Source organism: Mustelus asterias, chromosome 21 (genome assembly GCF_964213995.1).
Source record: "Mustelus asterias chromosome 21, sMusAst1.hap1.1, whole genome shotgun sequence".
In the NCBI taxonomy this organism is placed as follows: Eukaryota; Metazoa; Chordata; class Chondrichthyes; order Carcharhiniformes; family Triakidae; genus Mustelus; species Mustelus asterias.
Genome location: NC_135821.1, coordinates 8,671,401 through 8,684,877, shown reverse-complemented (window position 1 = coordinate 8,684,877; position 13,477 = coordinate 8,671,401). Strand labels below are relative to the sequence as shown.

At 46.4% G+C, this 13,477-nt stretch overlaps 2 protein-coding genes across 9 annotated transcripts in view; one reads left to right on the top strand and one right to left on the bottom strand.

Annotated features, from left to right (window-relative positions):
• LOC144509108 (uncharacterized) overlaps nt 1-13,477 on the bottom strand; it is a 62,156-nt gene that overhangs the window by 4,100 nt on the left and 44,579 nt on the right. For 5 of the 7 annotated variants that reach the window (XM_078237470.1, XM_078237469.1, XM_078237468.1 and 2 more), the window contains 3 exons: nt 11,969-12,344; nt 10,392-10,565; nt 2,189-2,339 (listed from right to left, as the gene is read on the bottom strand). In XM_078237470.1, the coding sequence (XP_078093596.1) occupies nt 2,189-2,339; nt 10,392-10,565; nt 11,969-12,344 (701 nt within the window). The remainder of the gene's footprint in view (nt 1-2,188; nt 2,340-10,391; nt 10,566-11,968; nt 12,345-13,477) is intronic. The other 2 variants (XM_078237472.1, XM_078237473.1) reach the window with 1 other exon arrangement.
• Nucleotides 3,191-13,477, top strand: part of LOC144509121 (cytidine deaminase-like) — a 34,806-nt gene continuing 24,519 nt past the window's right edge. Inside the window, exon 1 of one of the 2 annotated variants that reach the window (XM_078237496.1) lies at nt 3,191-3,316. Coding sequence is in view for 1 of the 2 variants with exons in the window: in XM_078237493.1 (XP_078093619.1) it covers nt 3,320-3,375 (56 nt within the window). In the remaining variant the exon portion in view is untranslated. Of the gene's footprint in view, nt 3,376-13,477 lie in introns of both variants that reach the window. The other variant, XM_078237493.1, reaches the window with a different exon arrangement.

Sequence of the window (13,477 nt, the reverse complement as noted above, 5' to 3'; positions counted from 1 at the left end):
CAAAACCCAAACTGGGCGTCACTGAGCAGGTTATTGCTGAGCAGGTGCTGCTTGATAGCGCTGTCGATGACCCCTTCCATCACTTTACTGATGATCGAGAGGAGACTGGGCGGTAATTGGCTGGGTTGGATTTGTTCTGTTTCTTGTGTACAGGACATACCTGGGCAATTGTCAACATTGCCGGGTAGATGCCAGTACTGGAACAGCTTGGCTAGGGAAGTGGCAAGTTCTGGAGCACAAGTGCTCAGGACTATTACTGAAATGTTGTCAGGGCCCATAGCCTTTGCAGTACCCAGTGCCTTCAACTGTTTCTTCATATCCCGTGGAGTGAATCAAATTGGCTGAAGACTGACATCACTGATTCTGGGGACCTCCGGAGGAGGTCAAGATGTATCATCCACTCAGCACTTCTGGCTGAAGATCATTGCAAATGCTTCAGCCACGTCTTTTGCATTGATGTGCTGGGCTCCTCTATTATGGAAGATGGGGATATTTGTACAAAGAACAAAGAAAAGCACAGCATAGGAACAGGCCCTTTGGCCCTCCAAGCCGACGCTGATCATGATGCCCTAGCTAAACTAAAAGAAAACCCTCTGCCCTTACTCGGTCCGTATCCCTCTATTTCCTCCCTATTCATGGACCCATCCAGATGCCTCTTAAATGTTGTTAATGTGTCTGCTTCCACCACCTCCTCTGGCAGCGCGTTCCAGGCACCCACCACTCTCTGGGTGAAAAATTTCCCCAGCACATCTCCCTTAAACTTTCCCCCTCTCACCTTGAACCTGTGCCCCCTTGTAATTGACACTTCCACCCTGGGGAAAAGCCTCTGACTGTCCACTCTGTCTGTGCCTCTCATCATTTTGTAGACCTCTATCAGGTCTCCCCTCAGCCTCCGTTTTTCCAGTGAAAATAATCCTAGTTTATTCAGCCTCTCCTCAGAACCAACATCCCAGAGACCAGGCAACATCCTGGTGAACCTTCTTTGCACTCTCTCCAAAGCTTCCAAATCCTTCAGGTAATGTGGTGACCTCCTCCAGTGAGTTGTTTGATGTCTAGCACCATTCAAGGCTGGATGTGGCAGGACTGCAGAGCTTAGATCTGATCTGTTGGTTGCGAAATCGCTTAGCTCTGTCTATTACTTGCTGTTTGGCACACAAGTAATCCTGTTTTGCAGCTTCACCAAATTGACACCTCATTTTTAGGAATGCCTCATGTTGCTCCTGGCATGCCCTCCTGCACTCTACATTGAACCAGGGTTTATCCCCTGGCTTGGTGATCATGGTAGAGTGGGGGATATGCCGGGCCATGAGGTTACAGATTGGGGCCGAGTACAATTCTGCTGTTGCTGATGGCTGCCCAGTTTTGAGATGCTGGATCTGTTTAAAGTCTGTCCATTTAGCACAGTGGTAGTGCCACACAACACGATGTGAAGATGGGACGTTATCTCCTAAAGGACGGTGGTGGTCACTCCTACTGATACTGTCACGGACAAGTGTCTCTGCGGCAGGCAGGTTGATAAGGATGAGATCAAGTAGGTTTTTCATAGAATCATAGTGCAGTGGAGAAGGAGGCCATTCGGCCCATCGAGCCTGCACCGACCACAATCCCACCCAGGTCCTATCCCCATAACCCCACATATCTACCCTGCTAATCCCCCTGACACTAGAGTCAATTTAGCATGGCTGATCAAACTAATTTGCACATCTTTGGACTGTGGGAGGAAACCCACGCAGACACAGGGAGAATGTGCAAACTCCACACAGACAGTGACCTCCGGCCGGAATTGAACCTGGGTCCCTGGCGCTGTGAGGCAGCAGCGCTAACCACCGTGCCACCCTCTCATTGGTTCCTTCACCACCTGCTGCAGTCCAGTCTAGCAGCGATGTGCTTTAGGGCCCGGCCAGCTCGGTCTGAGATGGTGCTAAAGAGCCACTCTTGGTGATTGACATTAAAGTCCCCCAACCAGAGCACATTCTGCACCTTTGCCACCCTCAGTGCTTCCTCCAAGTGGTGTTCAACATGGAGGAATACTGATTCATCAGCTGAGGGGGGATGGTAGGCAGTAATCAGCAGGAGGCTTCCTTGCCCAGGTACTGTACCCAGTCATTAGCCAGAGTACAGTGAACACCCATTAGTCGCCAGTATTGTTTGATTTCTGCATTATTGATTGAGTTATCGGAGTACTCACTGTTGGCAGAAATAGCTTTGCAAGGTGGAAGAAAAGAAAGATCGGGGCAACTTTCCCAGCTCCTGTAGTAATTCTCCTGCTGAAGATGGCATTCGACAAGCACTGCAGAATGTGCAGGGGGTTGGGGCTTTTCAGGAGGGGTCCAAACACCCTGCAACACAAACAGAGAAACAATGACTGTGCCACTGATGCTGCGTTTGGACTTGATGCAGTGAGTGAGATTCACAGCCAAGAACATCGGATAAACACCAGGTTTACTGATTTCATTTTGATTTAATTCCAGTTCTGTTTATGTTCAGTCATATTAAAGAAGCAATTCTGCTTCTTGTAGGAATCTTAATTTGATGCAATTTTACAAGTTCCATTCTTTAAAACTGGCAATATTCAAACTGCAACAGAGCTGAGTGATTGGTTCAGTTTGTACACGAGTGAAAGATCTTTTTTCTTAGACAGAGAGAATCTGCTAAAGGATCAGCTTGAAAATACAAAGAAGCTTCAAACTCCTGAGAGAAATATAAGTAACAGTGCTAAGAAATTGTAGTAAATTATAGGGTGGTAGAGTGGTTAGCACTGCTGCCTCAGCGCCAGGGACCTGAGTTCCATTCCGGTCTTGGGAGGCTGTGTGGAGTTGCATGTTCTCCCCGTGTCTGCATGAGTTTCCTCCGGGTACTCCGGTTTCCAAACCAGGTGCTAAATAGTGTCCAAAGATGTGTAGGTTAGGTGGGTTAGCCATGATAAATGAGGATAGGACGGGAGGGTGGAACTGGGCAAGATGCTCTTTTGGAGAGTCGGTGCAGACTCAATGGGCTGAATGGCCTCTTTCTGCATTGTAGGGATTCCAAGAATATGAATGAAAAGATTTAGTTTATTGTTATAAGCTATTTATATAGTTTTGTACTTAAATGTTGTAACCTCAAGGAGTTGGAGAAAAGGTTGTAATATTTAAAAGTAAATGCATGGTTTCACATCATTGTTTCTTACTTGTTTGTTCATGTTTTACAGATCAAACTTCATACGATATTGAAGAAAGATAATAGCATAAATGATGTGGAATCTGTATGGGTCGAATTAAGAAACAAGGGGCTGCAAACATTGGTGGGGGTGGAATACAGACCCCAAACTGCAGTGGTAATGTTGGGAAAAGCATTAGACCGGAAATCAGAGATGCGTGTGTTAAAGGAACATCTGTGATTATGGGTGACTTTAATCTGCATATAGATTGGGAGAGTCAAATTAGTCACAGTACAATAGAGGAGGAATTTCTGGAATGCATTCCTGATGGTTTTCTGGAGCAATATGTTGAGGAACCAACAAGGGAGCAGGCCATCTTGGACTGGGTGTTGGGCAATGAGAAAGGATTAGTTGGCAGTCTAGTTGAGAGAGAACCCTTGAGGACGAGTGACCATAATATGATCGAATTCTGTGTCAAGGTGGATAATCATGTAGTTGGTTTTGAGACCAGGGTCCTGAATCTCAATGAAGGTAACCATGATGTTATGAGGCATGAATTGGCCATGATGGACTGGGAAAGGAAAGACAGTGGCCCAAAGGCAGGCATTAAAAGAACGAATAGGTGAATTCCAGAAATTGTTTATTCCTGTTTGGCGGAAGAGTGGTAAGGGAATTGTGACCAAACCGTGGCTTACAAGGGAAATTAGAGATAGTATCTGATTCAAGGAAGAAGCATACAAATTGGCAAGAAAAAGCAATAGGCCTGAGGATTGGAAGCAGTTTAAAATTCAGCAAAGGAGGACCAAGGGATTGATTAAGAAGGGAAAAATAGTGTATGAAAGTAAGCTGGTGGGGAACATAAAAACTGACTGTAAAAGTTTCCATAGATATGTAAAGAGAAAAAGATCGACAAAAACTAATGTAGGCTCCTTACAGTCAGAAACGGAAGAATACATAACGGGAATAAAGAAATGGCTGAGGAATTAAATTTGTTCTTTTCTTCAGTCTTCACGAAGGAAGACATGAATAATGTACCAGAAGTGCTGAGAGAAACTTGTTTCAGTGAGAAACTGGAGGAAATCAGCATTAGGAGAGAAATGGTTTTGGGGAAATTGATGGGATTGAAGGTGGATAAATCTCCAGGTCCTGATAATCTTCATCCCAGAGTACTTAAGGAAGTGGCCCTGGAAATAGTAGATCCGTTGGTGGTTATTTTCCAAAATTCTTTGGACTCTGAGCTGTTTCCTACAGATTGGAGGGTAGCTAATGTAAGCCCACTATTCAAAAAGAGAGGTAGAGAGAAAACAGGGAACTATAGACCAGTGAGCCTAACATCGTCGGTACTGGGGAAGTTGCTAGCGTCAAGGATTTCATAACTCAGCATTTGGAAGGCAGTGGTATAATCAGACAAAATTAGCATGGATTTACAAAAAGGGAAATCATGTTTGACAAATCTATTGGAATTCTTTGAGGAGGGATGTGGAAATTATTGAAAGGGTGCAGAGTAGATTTACAAGGATGTTGCCTGGATTGGTTAGCATGCCTTATGAGGATAGGTTGAGGGAGCTCGGTCCTTTCTCCTTGGAGAGACGAAGGATGAGAGGTGACCAGATAGAGGTGTACAAGATGTTGAGAGGTATAGATCGGGTGGATTCTCGGAGGCTTTCTCCCAGGGCTGAAATGGCTGCTATGAGAGGACACAGGTTTAAGGTGCTGGGGAGTAGGTACAGAGGAAATGTCAGGGGTAAGTTTTTCACTCAGAGGCTGGTGGGTGGGTGGAATCGGCTGCCGTCAGTGGTGGTGGAGGCAAACTCGATAGGGTCTTTTAAGAGACTTCTTGATGAGTACATGGAACTTAATAGGATTGAGGGTTATAGGTAAGCCTATATATAAGCCTAGGTAGGTAGGGACATGACCGGCACAACTTGTGGGCCGAAGGGCCTGTTTGTGCTGTATTTTTTCTATGTTCTATGTAACTAGTAGAGTTGACCAAGGTGAACCAGTGGATGTGGTTTATTTAGACTTTCAGAAGGTTTTCGACAAGGTCTCACATAACAGACTACTATGTAAAGTTAAAGCACATGGGATTGCAGGTTGTGTCTTGAGATGGATAGAAAGTTGGTTAGCAGATAGGAAGCAAAGAGTTGGCATAAATGGGTCTTTTTCTGACAGGCAATTAGTGACTAGTGGGTTTCTGCAGGGATCTGTGCTCGGATCCCAACTGTTCACATTATATATTAATGATTGGGAAGAGGGAACTGAATGTATTATCTCCAAATTTGCCATTGATACAAAGTTGGGAGGGAGGGTGAGCTGTGAGGAGGATGCAGAGATGCTTCAGCGTGATTTGGACAGGCTGAGTGTGGGGCATGTGCATGGCAGTATAATGTGGATAAATGTGAGGTCATCCACTTTGGTAGTAATAATAGGAAGACAGATTATTACTTGAATGGATGTAAATTGACAGAGGTGGATACTCAGCGAGACTTTGGTGTCCTTGTGCATCAGTTGCTGAAAGTAAGCGTGCAGGTACAGCAGGCAGTAAAGAAGCCAAATGGTATGTTGGCCTTCATAGCGAGAGGATTTGAGTATAGGGATAGGGATGTTTTACTGCAATTGTGCAAGGCATTGGTGAGTATTTCTTCAGTTTTGGTGTCCTTATCTGAGGAAGGATGCCCTTGCTATAGAGGGAGTGCAGCGAAGGTTTACCAGGCTGATTCCTGGGATGGCAGGTCTAATGCATGAGGAGAGACTAAGTCGGTTAGAATTATATTCACTGGAGTTTAGAAGAGTGAGAGAGAATCACATAGAAAGTTATTCAATTCTAACAGGGTCAGACTGGGTAGATTCAGAAAGAAAGTTCCCAATGGTGGGGGAGTCCAGAACTAGGGGTCATAGTTTGAGGATAAGGGGTAAACCTGATAAGGGGTAGGACTGAGGTGAGGAGAAATTTCTTCACCCAGAGGGTGGTGAAGGTGTGGAATTCACTACCACAGAAAGTAGCTGAGGCCAAAACGTTGTCTGATTTCAAGAAGAAATTAGGTATAGCTCTTAGGGCTAAAGAGATCGAGGGATATGGGGGGGAAGGGGGATCAGGATATTGAATTTGATGATCAGCCATGATCAAAATGAATGGTGGAGCAGGCTCGAGGGACTGAATGTTTCTATGTTTCTAAACTTAACACAAGGTATGGTATGGTGCTCTGCCAAGCTCATAGATCAGTGAGAACTAACACAACAGTCCAACATTGAAAGCAATGAATGGACAGGTCTCCCCTTGCTCTTCACCAAAAGGCTACCTGGAACTCAAAGACAGGTGATGTGAAGGTTTGAGATGCAGGGTCGTACCATTTGGGTGTGATTAGAGCCAAAATAATCTCAGGTCAAAAGAATCAGAAACAAAGGCTTGGAGCAATGTTGAATGGAGCAAAGTCCATGGATTTTTAAAAATGATGGGGCGGGACAGGGATATGAAAGTCCCGCCCCATTTCTGATAGATCCTATTTTTGTAGGAAGGGAAAAGGGAGCAAGTGTGACTCACACACAAGGAAAACCCAAAGGCAGCAAGCCCATTTGAACTTATTAATTTAGCTATTAGTGTCACAAGTAGGCTTACATTAACAGCGCAATGAAGTTACTGTGAAAATCCCCTAGTCGCCACACTCCAGCACCTGCTCGGGTACACTGAGGGAGAATTTAGCATGGCCAATGCACCTAACTAGCACGTCTTTCAGCACGTCTTTCAGACTGTGGGAGAAAACTAGAGCGCCCGGAGGAAGCCCACGCAAACACACGGGAGAACATGCAAACTCCTCACTCAAGAATTGAACCTGGGTCCCTGGTGCTGAGGCAGCAGTGCTAACCATTGTGCCACCATGCCGCCACTTAGTGCTGAGTTCAAACAGACTCCACGTTGGATGTTGTAAGGCTGTTAACCGGTAGTGTACAAGTCATGGAGTAGACATAAATGCTCTTGAAAGGCAGATAAGGTCTGTTTAACTGTCATGGCCTAAGGGTTTCTACATCGGTGGACTGAAAGGATTGAGTATGTGGACTTTAAGAAAGAGGTTGTGCTGGAATCTTTGAATGGCATCAAGATAGATAAGTCGCCGGGTCCGGATGGGATGTACCCCAGGTTACTGTGGGAGGCGAGGGAGGAGATTGCAAAGCCTCTGGCGATGATCTTTGCGTCGTCGATGGAGACGGGAGAGGTGCCAGAGGATTGGAGGATTGCGGATGTGGTTCCTATTTTCAAGAAGGGGAATAGGGATAGCCCAGGTAATTACCGACCGGTGAGTCTAACCTCAGTGGTTGGTAAACTGATGGAGAAGATCCTGAGGGACAGGATATATGAGCATTTAGAGAGGTTTAGTATGCTCAAGAATACTCAGCATGGCTTTGTCAAGGGCAGATTGTGCCTTACGAGCCCAGTGGAGTTCTTCGAAAATGTGACTAAACTCATTGACGAAGGGAAGGCGGTAGATGTGGTTTATATGGATTTTAGCAAGGCGTTCGATAAGGTCCCCCATGCAAGGCTTCTAGAAAAAGTGAGAGGGCATGGGATCCAAGGAGCTGCTGCCCGGTGGATCCAGAACTGGCTTGCCCAAAGGAGGCAGAGAGTGAGTATAGATGGGTCTTTTTCTAAATGGAGGTCGGTCACCAGTGGTGTGCCCCAGGGATCTGTTCTGGGACCCTTGCTGTTTGTCATTTTCATAAATGACCTGGATGAGGAAGCGGAGGGATGGGTTGGTAAGTTTGCTGACGACACGAAGGTTGGTGGGGTTGTGGATAGTCTGGAGGGATGTCAGAAGTTACAGAGGGACATAGATAGGATGCAAGACTGGGCGGAGAAGTGGCAGATGGACTTCAACCCAGATAAATGCATCGTGGTCCATTTTGGTAGGACTAATGGGATGAAGGAGTACAATATAAAGGGAAAGACTCTTAATACGGTAGAGGATCAGAAGGACCTTGGGGTCCGGGTCCATAGGACTCTAAAATCGGCCCCGCAGGTGGAGGAGGTGGTTAAGAAGGCGTATGGTGTGCTGGCCTTTATCAATCGAGGGATTGAGTTTAGGAGTCCGGGATAATGATGCAGCTATATAAGACCCTCGTCAGACCCCACTTGGAGTACTGTGCTCAGTTCTGGTCGCCTCATTACAGGAAGGATGTGGAAAAGATTGAAAGGGTGCAGAGGAGATTTACAAGGATGTTGCCTGGATTGAGTGGCATGCCTTATGAGGATAGGCTGAGGGAGCTCGGTCTTTTCTCCTTGGAGAGACGAAGTATGAGAGGAGACCTAATAGAGGTGTATAAGATGTTGAGTGGCATAGATCGGGTGGACTCTCAGAGGCTTTTTCCCAGGGTGGAAATGTCTGCTACGCGAGGACACAGGTTTAAGGTGCTGGGGGGTAGGTACAGGGGAGATGTTAGGGGTAAGTTTTTCACACAGAGGGTGGTGGGCGAGTGGAATCGGCTGCCGTCAGTGGTGGTGGAGGCGAACTCAATAGGGTCTTTTAAGAGACTCCTGGATGAGTACATGGAGCTTAATAGGATGGAGGGTTATAGGTAGGTCTAGAAGGTAGGGATGTGTTCGGCACAACTTGTGGGCCGAAGGGCCTGTTTGTGCTGTAGTTTTTCTATGTTCTATGTTTCTATGTTCTATCCCAGGCACTTTAAACTGTATTAAAAACTGGCAAGAAGTTTAACAACACCAGGTTAAAGTCCAACAGGTTTATTTGGTAGCAAAAGCCACACAAGCTTTCGGAGCTCTAAGCCCCTTCTTCAGGTGAGTGGGAATTCTGTTCACAAACAGAGCATATAAAGACACAGACTCAATTTACATGAATAATGGTTGGAATGCGAATACTTACAACTAATCAAGTCTTTAAGAAACAAAACATTATTCATGTAAATTGAGTCTGTGTCTTTATATGCTCTGTTTGTGAACAGAATTCCCACTCACCTGAAGAAGGGGCTTAGAGCTCCGAAAGCTTGTGTGGCTTTTGCTACCAAATAAACCTGTTGGACTTTAACCTGGTGTTGTTAAACTTCTTACTGTGTTTACCCCAGTCCAACGCTGGCATCTCCACATCTTAAAAACTGGCTACAGCTGTCAGCTATAGTTTGAAAAAAAACTCTGCTAGACTGCTTTGATTGATAGGAACAGGGTGCTTGATATCTGTTGGAGCAATTTCAACGTTGTTGACATTTCCCTAAGGGTATCCATTAAGAATTCTTGGTTGAGTTTCAAAAGCTACACTTAGCTCAGCAGGGATTCTGAGGTCACAGTTTGATTGATAGCTATATGAAGCTATTAAAGGATTAGAGTATGAACAGAAGTTTGTTTGTTTTTATAACAGATTAACCACTTGAGGAGATTTAGAAGTTTTGATGCTTTCATGAATGGGAGTTTTTTTGACTTGAGTGTCTGCATAGGTTTGTAGAAGTTTATTTTATTTTATCTCCATGTGGTTCCTGAGGACTTACCATGGCGGACACTGGCCAAGTGACTATAGAGTTGACATGGAGGGTATGAGGGACCACGGAAAAATTGTATGCGGATGAGGACATGTGAGGGGTGAGGACCAGAGGGCCCAACAGCTTCTAAAATAAGAGAGAATAATAAGAGGTATGAGAAGTTCCAGAGGACCGAGACAGGCCTTGCACTCTGGCACACACCCACCTCCAGAACAAGGCCGCCTCCAGGGTCAGCAGGCTTTTTAAAATTCATTCATGGGGCATGGATGTTGCTGGCTGGCCAGCATTCATTGCCTTTCTCTAGTTGCCCTTGTTCAGAGGGCAGCTGAGAATCAACCACATTGCTGTGGCTCTGGAGTCACATGTAGGCCAGAGCAGGTAAGGACACCAGGTTTCCTCCCCTAAAGGACATTAGTGAGCCAGATGGGTTTTTCCGACAATCGACAATGGTTTCATGGTCATCGGTAGATTCTTAATTCCAGATATTTATTTTACTGAATCTAAATTCCACCATCTGCTGTGGTGGGATTCGAACCCGGGTCCCCAGAACAGTAGCTAGGTTTCTGGATTAATATTCTACCGATAATCCTACCAGGTCATCGCCTCCCCAACTTCATCCCGCATCGTCCCCAAAATCCTGCAATCTGGGGTACTTTTCGCCGAGGCGCGTCTGGCGATTCGGGATATTTCCTGATTTAAGTGACTGCCCTCAGAGCCAAAATCCAGTCAAAGATGTCAATCCCTAAAAACCATCAGCATGCCATACACCTACTGTTTGAATTCGGGATCCTGCGTTATACAACGTTCAATCTTGTCCAAATATTGCAATGCTTTTTCCAAGTCCAGCACAGTGCCTCCCTCTTCCTCTGTGCTTCTGAGAACCTTCCTGGACACCTCAGTCTCAGCTGCTGCTCCAGGAATCGGACGTTCCTTTCCCCTGACATAGCTGAAAAGGCAAAATTAACAGAATTTATAACGGACCCAGGCAGAGAGTTGTAAATGACGTACAGTCCACAGTGACACAGTGACACCCGACACATTCAAGCTCTAACTTGGTGAAGTGGCATCGTGAGCGAGACATTTTCCGTTTGCCCCTGAGATCTGGGTATAAATCCAGCTCAGATTGCTCTCTGAAAGGATGTATCAAATACATGCGAGTGCCTCAGTCCATTTCTCCTCGTGTTTGATTGGTAATCTCACAAATGCCATTACTGGACTGGGAGATGAAAATCTGTATGATGCATCATATTTCGGCAATATTACGGGATGGGAATTTACAGTAAAAGATTCTGCAGTTTCCCATCCCCTGCAAATACTGACACCTCCTTAATGCCCCCTGTAAGTATTGGAACTTCCCCAGGATCCTCTTCCAATACTGACATTCCTGGAGAAATGCACACACCTAAACTGAGACAGTCCCAGGCAAGAGAGAAAGACTGAGAGTGTCAGAGAAAGAGAGAGAGTCAGAGAGCGAGTGAGAGAGGGAGAGAGAGAGTCAGAGAGAGAGCGAGAGAGAGAGGGTGAGAGAGAGAGGGAGAGAGTCAGAGAGAGAGAGAGAGAGCGCGAGAGTGTGTCAGAGAAAGAGAGAGAGTCAGAGAGAGAGTGAGAGAGGGAGAGAGAGAGTCAGAGAGAGAGTGAGAGAGAGAGAGAGTCAGAGAGAGAGGGAGAGAGTCAGAGAGAGAGAGAGAGAGCGTGAGAGTGTGTCAGAGAAAGAGAGAGTCAGAGAGAGAGAAAGAGAGACCGAGGGTTTGTCAGAGAAAGAGTCAGAGAGTGTGTGTCAGATAGAGAGAGAGAGAAAGATAGATAGTGTGTGTCAGAGAGAGAAGGTGTGAGGGAGGGGGGGGGGGGTGGTGTGTGTGTCAGAGAGTGAGAGAGTCAGAGAGAGCACGAGAGTGTCAGAGAGAGAGTGAGAAAGAGTCAGAGAGAAAGCATGTCAGAGAGTCAGAGAGCATGTCAGAGAGAGAGAGAGAGAGTGTGTGTCAGAGAGAGAGAGTGCATGTCAGAGAGAGAGAGGTGTGTGTTGGAGAGAGAGGGAGGGTGTGTCAGAGAGAGAGCGAGTGTGTGTCAGAGAGAGAGCGAGTGTGTGTCAGAGCGAGAGAGTCAGGGAGAGAGTGTGTCAGACACAGTCAGGGAGCGTGTAGACAGAGAGCGAGTGTGTGTCTGAGAGAGAGAGAGAGATAGATAGAGAGTGTGTGTCAGAGAGAGAGAGTGAGCATGTCAGAGAGAGAGAGAGAGTGTGTTAGAGAGAGAGTCAGAGCAAGAGAGGCAGAGAGAGAGATTAAAATCTCTGTGACAAGTGTTTGAAGCCTGGGGTGGCAGCCACTAGGAAGATAGCTAAATTGTAGATACCTCCAAAAGAGTTCCATAGTGCTGCTGGCATCCTCACTGGGAGTCTCTCGCTCCCGGATCCTGCTTTCACTGGGAGTCTCTCGCTCCCGGATCCTGCTGTAACTGGGAGTCTCTCGCTCCCGGATCCTGCTATAACTGGGAGTCTCTCGCTCCCGGATCCTGCTTTCACTGGGGGTCTCTCGTTCCCGGATCCTGCTGTAACTGGGAGTCTCTCGCTCCCGGATCCTGCTGTAACTGGGAGTCTCTCGCTCCCGGATCCTGCTGTAACTGGGCCCATTGCAGAATGCTGCATGTTCCACTATTTGATCAGAGGGTAAATAATGATTACACAGCGGACATTCCTGCACCTTCACCATTGCTGTTTCCTGAGAATGTTCTGAATTAAACAAAAGAACAAACAAAAGTAAGAATATAGCCTGGATTATCCTTGATGCCGCGCCTCTACCCAGTGAGAGTCAGTGCCTTCAGGAACTGTGTCCCAGTGAGAGTCAGCACCTTCAGGAACTGTATCCCAGTGAGAGTCAGTGCCTTCAGGAACTGTATCCCAGTGAGAGTCAGCACCTTCAGGAACTGTATCCCAGTGAGAGTCAGCACCATCAGGAACTGTATCCCAGTGAGAGTCAGCACCTTCAGGAACTGTATCCCAGTGAGAGTCAGCACCTTCAGGAACTGTACCCCAGTGAGAGTCAGCACCTTCAGGAACTGTATCCCAATGAGAGTCAGCACCTTCAGGAACTGTATCCCAGTGAGAGTCAGCACCTTCAGGAACTGTCCCCCAGTGAGAGTCAGCACCTTCAGGAACTGTATCCCAGTGAGAGTCAGCACCTTCAGGAACTGTCCCCCAGTGAGAGTCAGCACCTTCAGGAACTGTATCCCAGTGAGAGTCAGAACTGACAGGAATTGGGGAAAGAGTGAATCCGGCTGGGAACAGAGTGAATCCGGCTGGGAACAGAGTGAATGCGGCTGGGAACAGAGTGAATCCGGCTGGGAACAGAGTGAATCTGGCTGGGAACAGAGTGAATCCGGCTGGGAACAGAGTGAATCCGGCTGGGAACAGAGTGAATCCGGCTGGGAACAGAGTGAATCCGGCTGGGAACAGAGTGAAACTGACCCGGACAGGTGAAATTTAATGCTGAGAAGTGTCAAATGGTTAATTTTGGTTAGAGGAACACAGAGAAACAATATAAAATAAAGAGTACAATTCTCAAAGGGATGCAGTTGCAGAGGGACCTGGAGGATATGCATAAATCATAGAAGATGGCAGGACAGGTTGAGAGAGCAGTTAATAAAGCATAAAGCATCTGCGTTGCATCAACTGAGACAGTAAAAAAGCAAGGAAGTTATCTTAATCTTGTCTACAGCCCTGGTTCAACCTCAAATGTGTCGAGTTCTGGGGAATCTGAAAGCATTAGAGAGAGTGCAGAAAAGATTCAGCAGAGGAAATGGGTGAGGTATTAAATGAGTACTTTGCGTCAGTATTCACCAAAGGGAAGGACTTGGTGGATGATG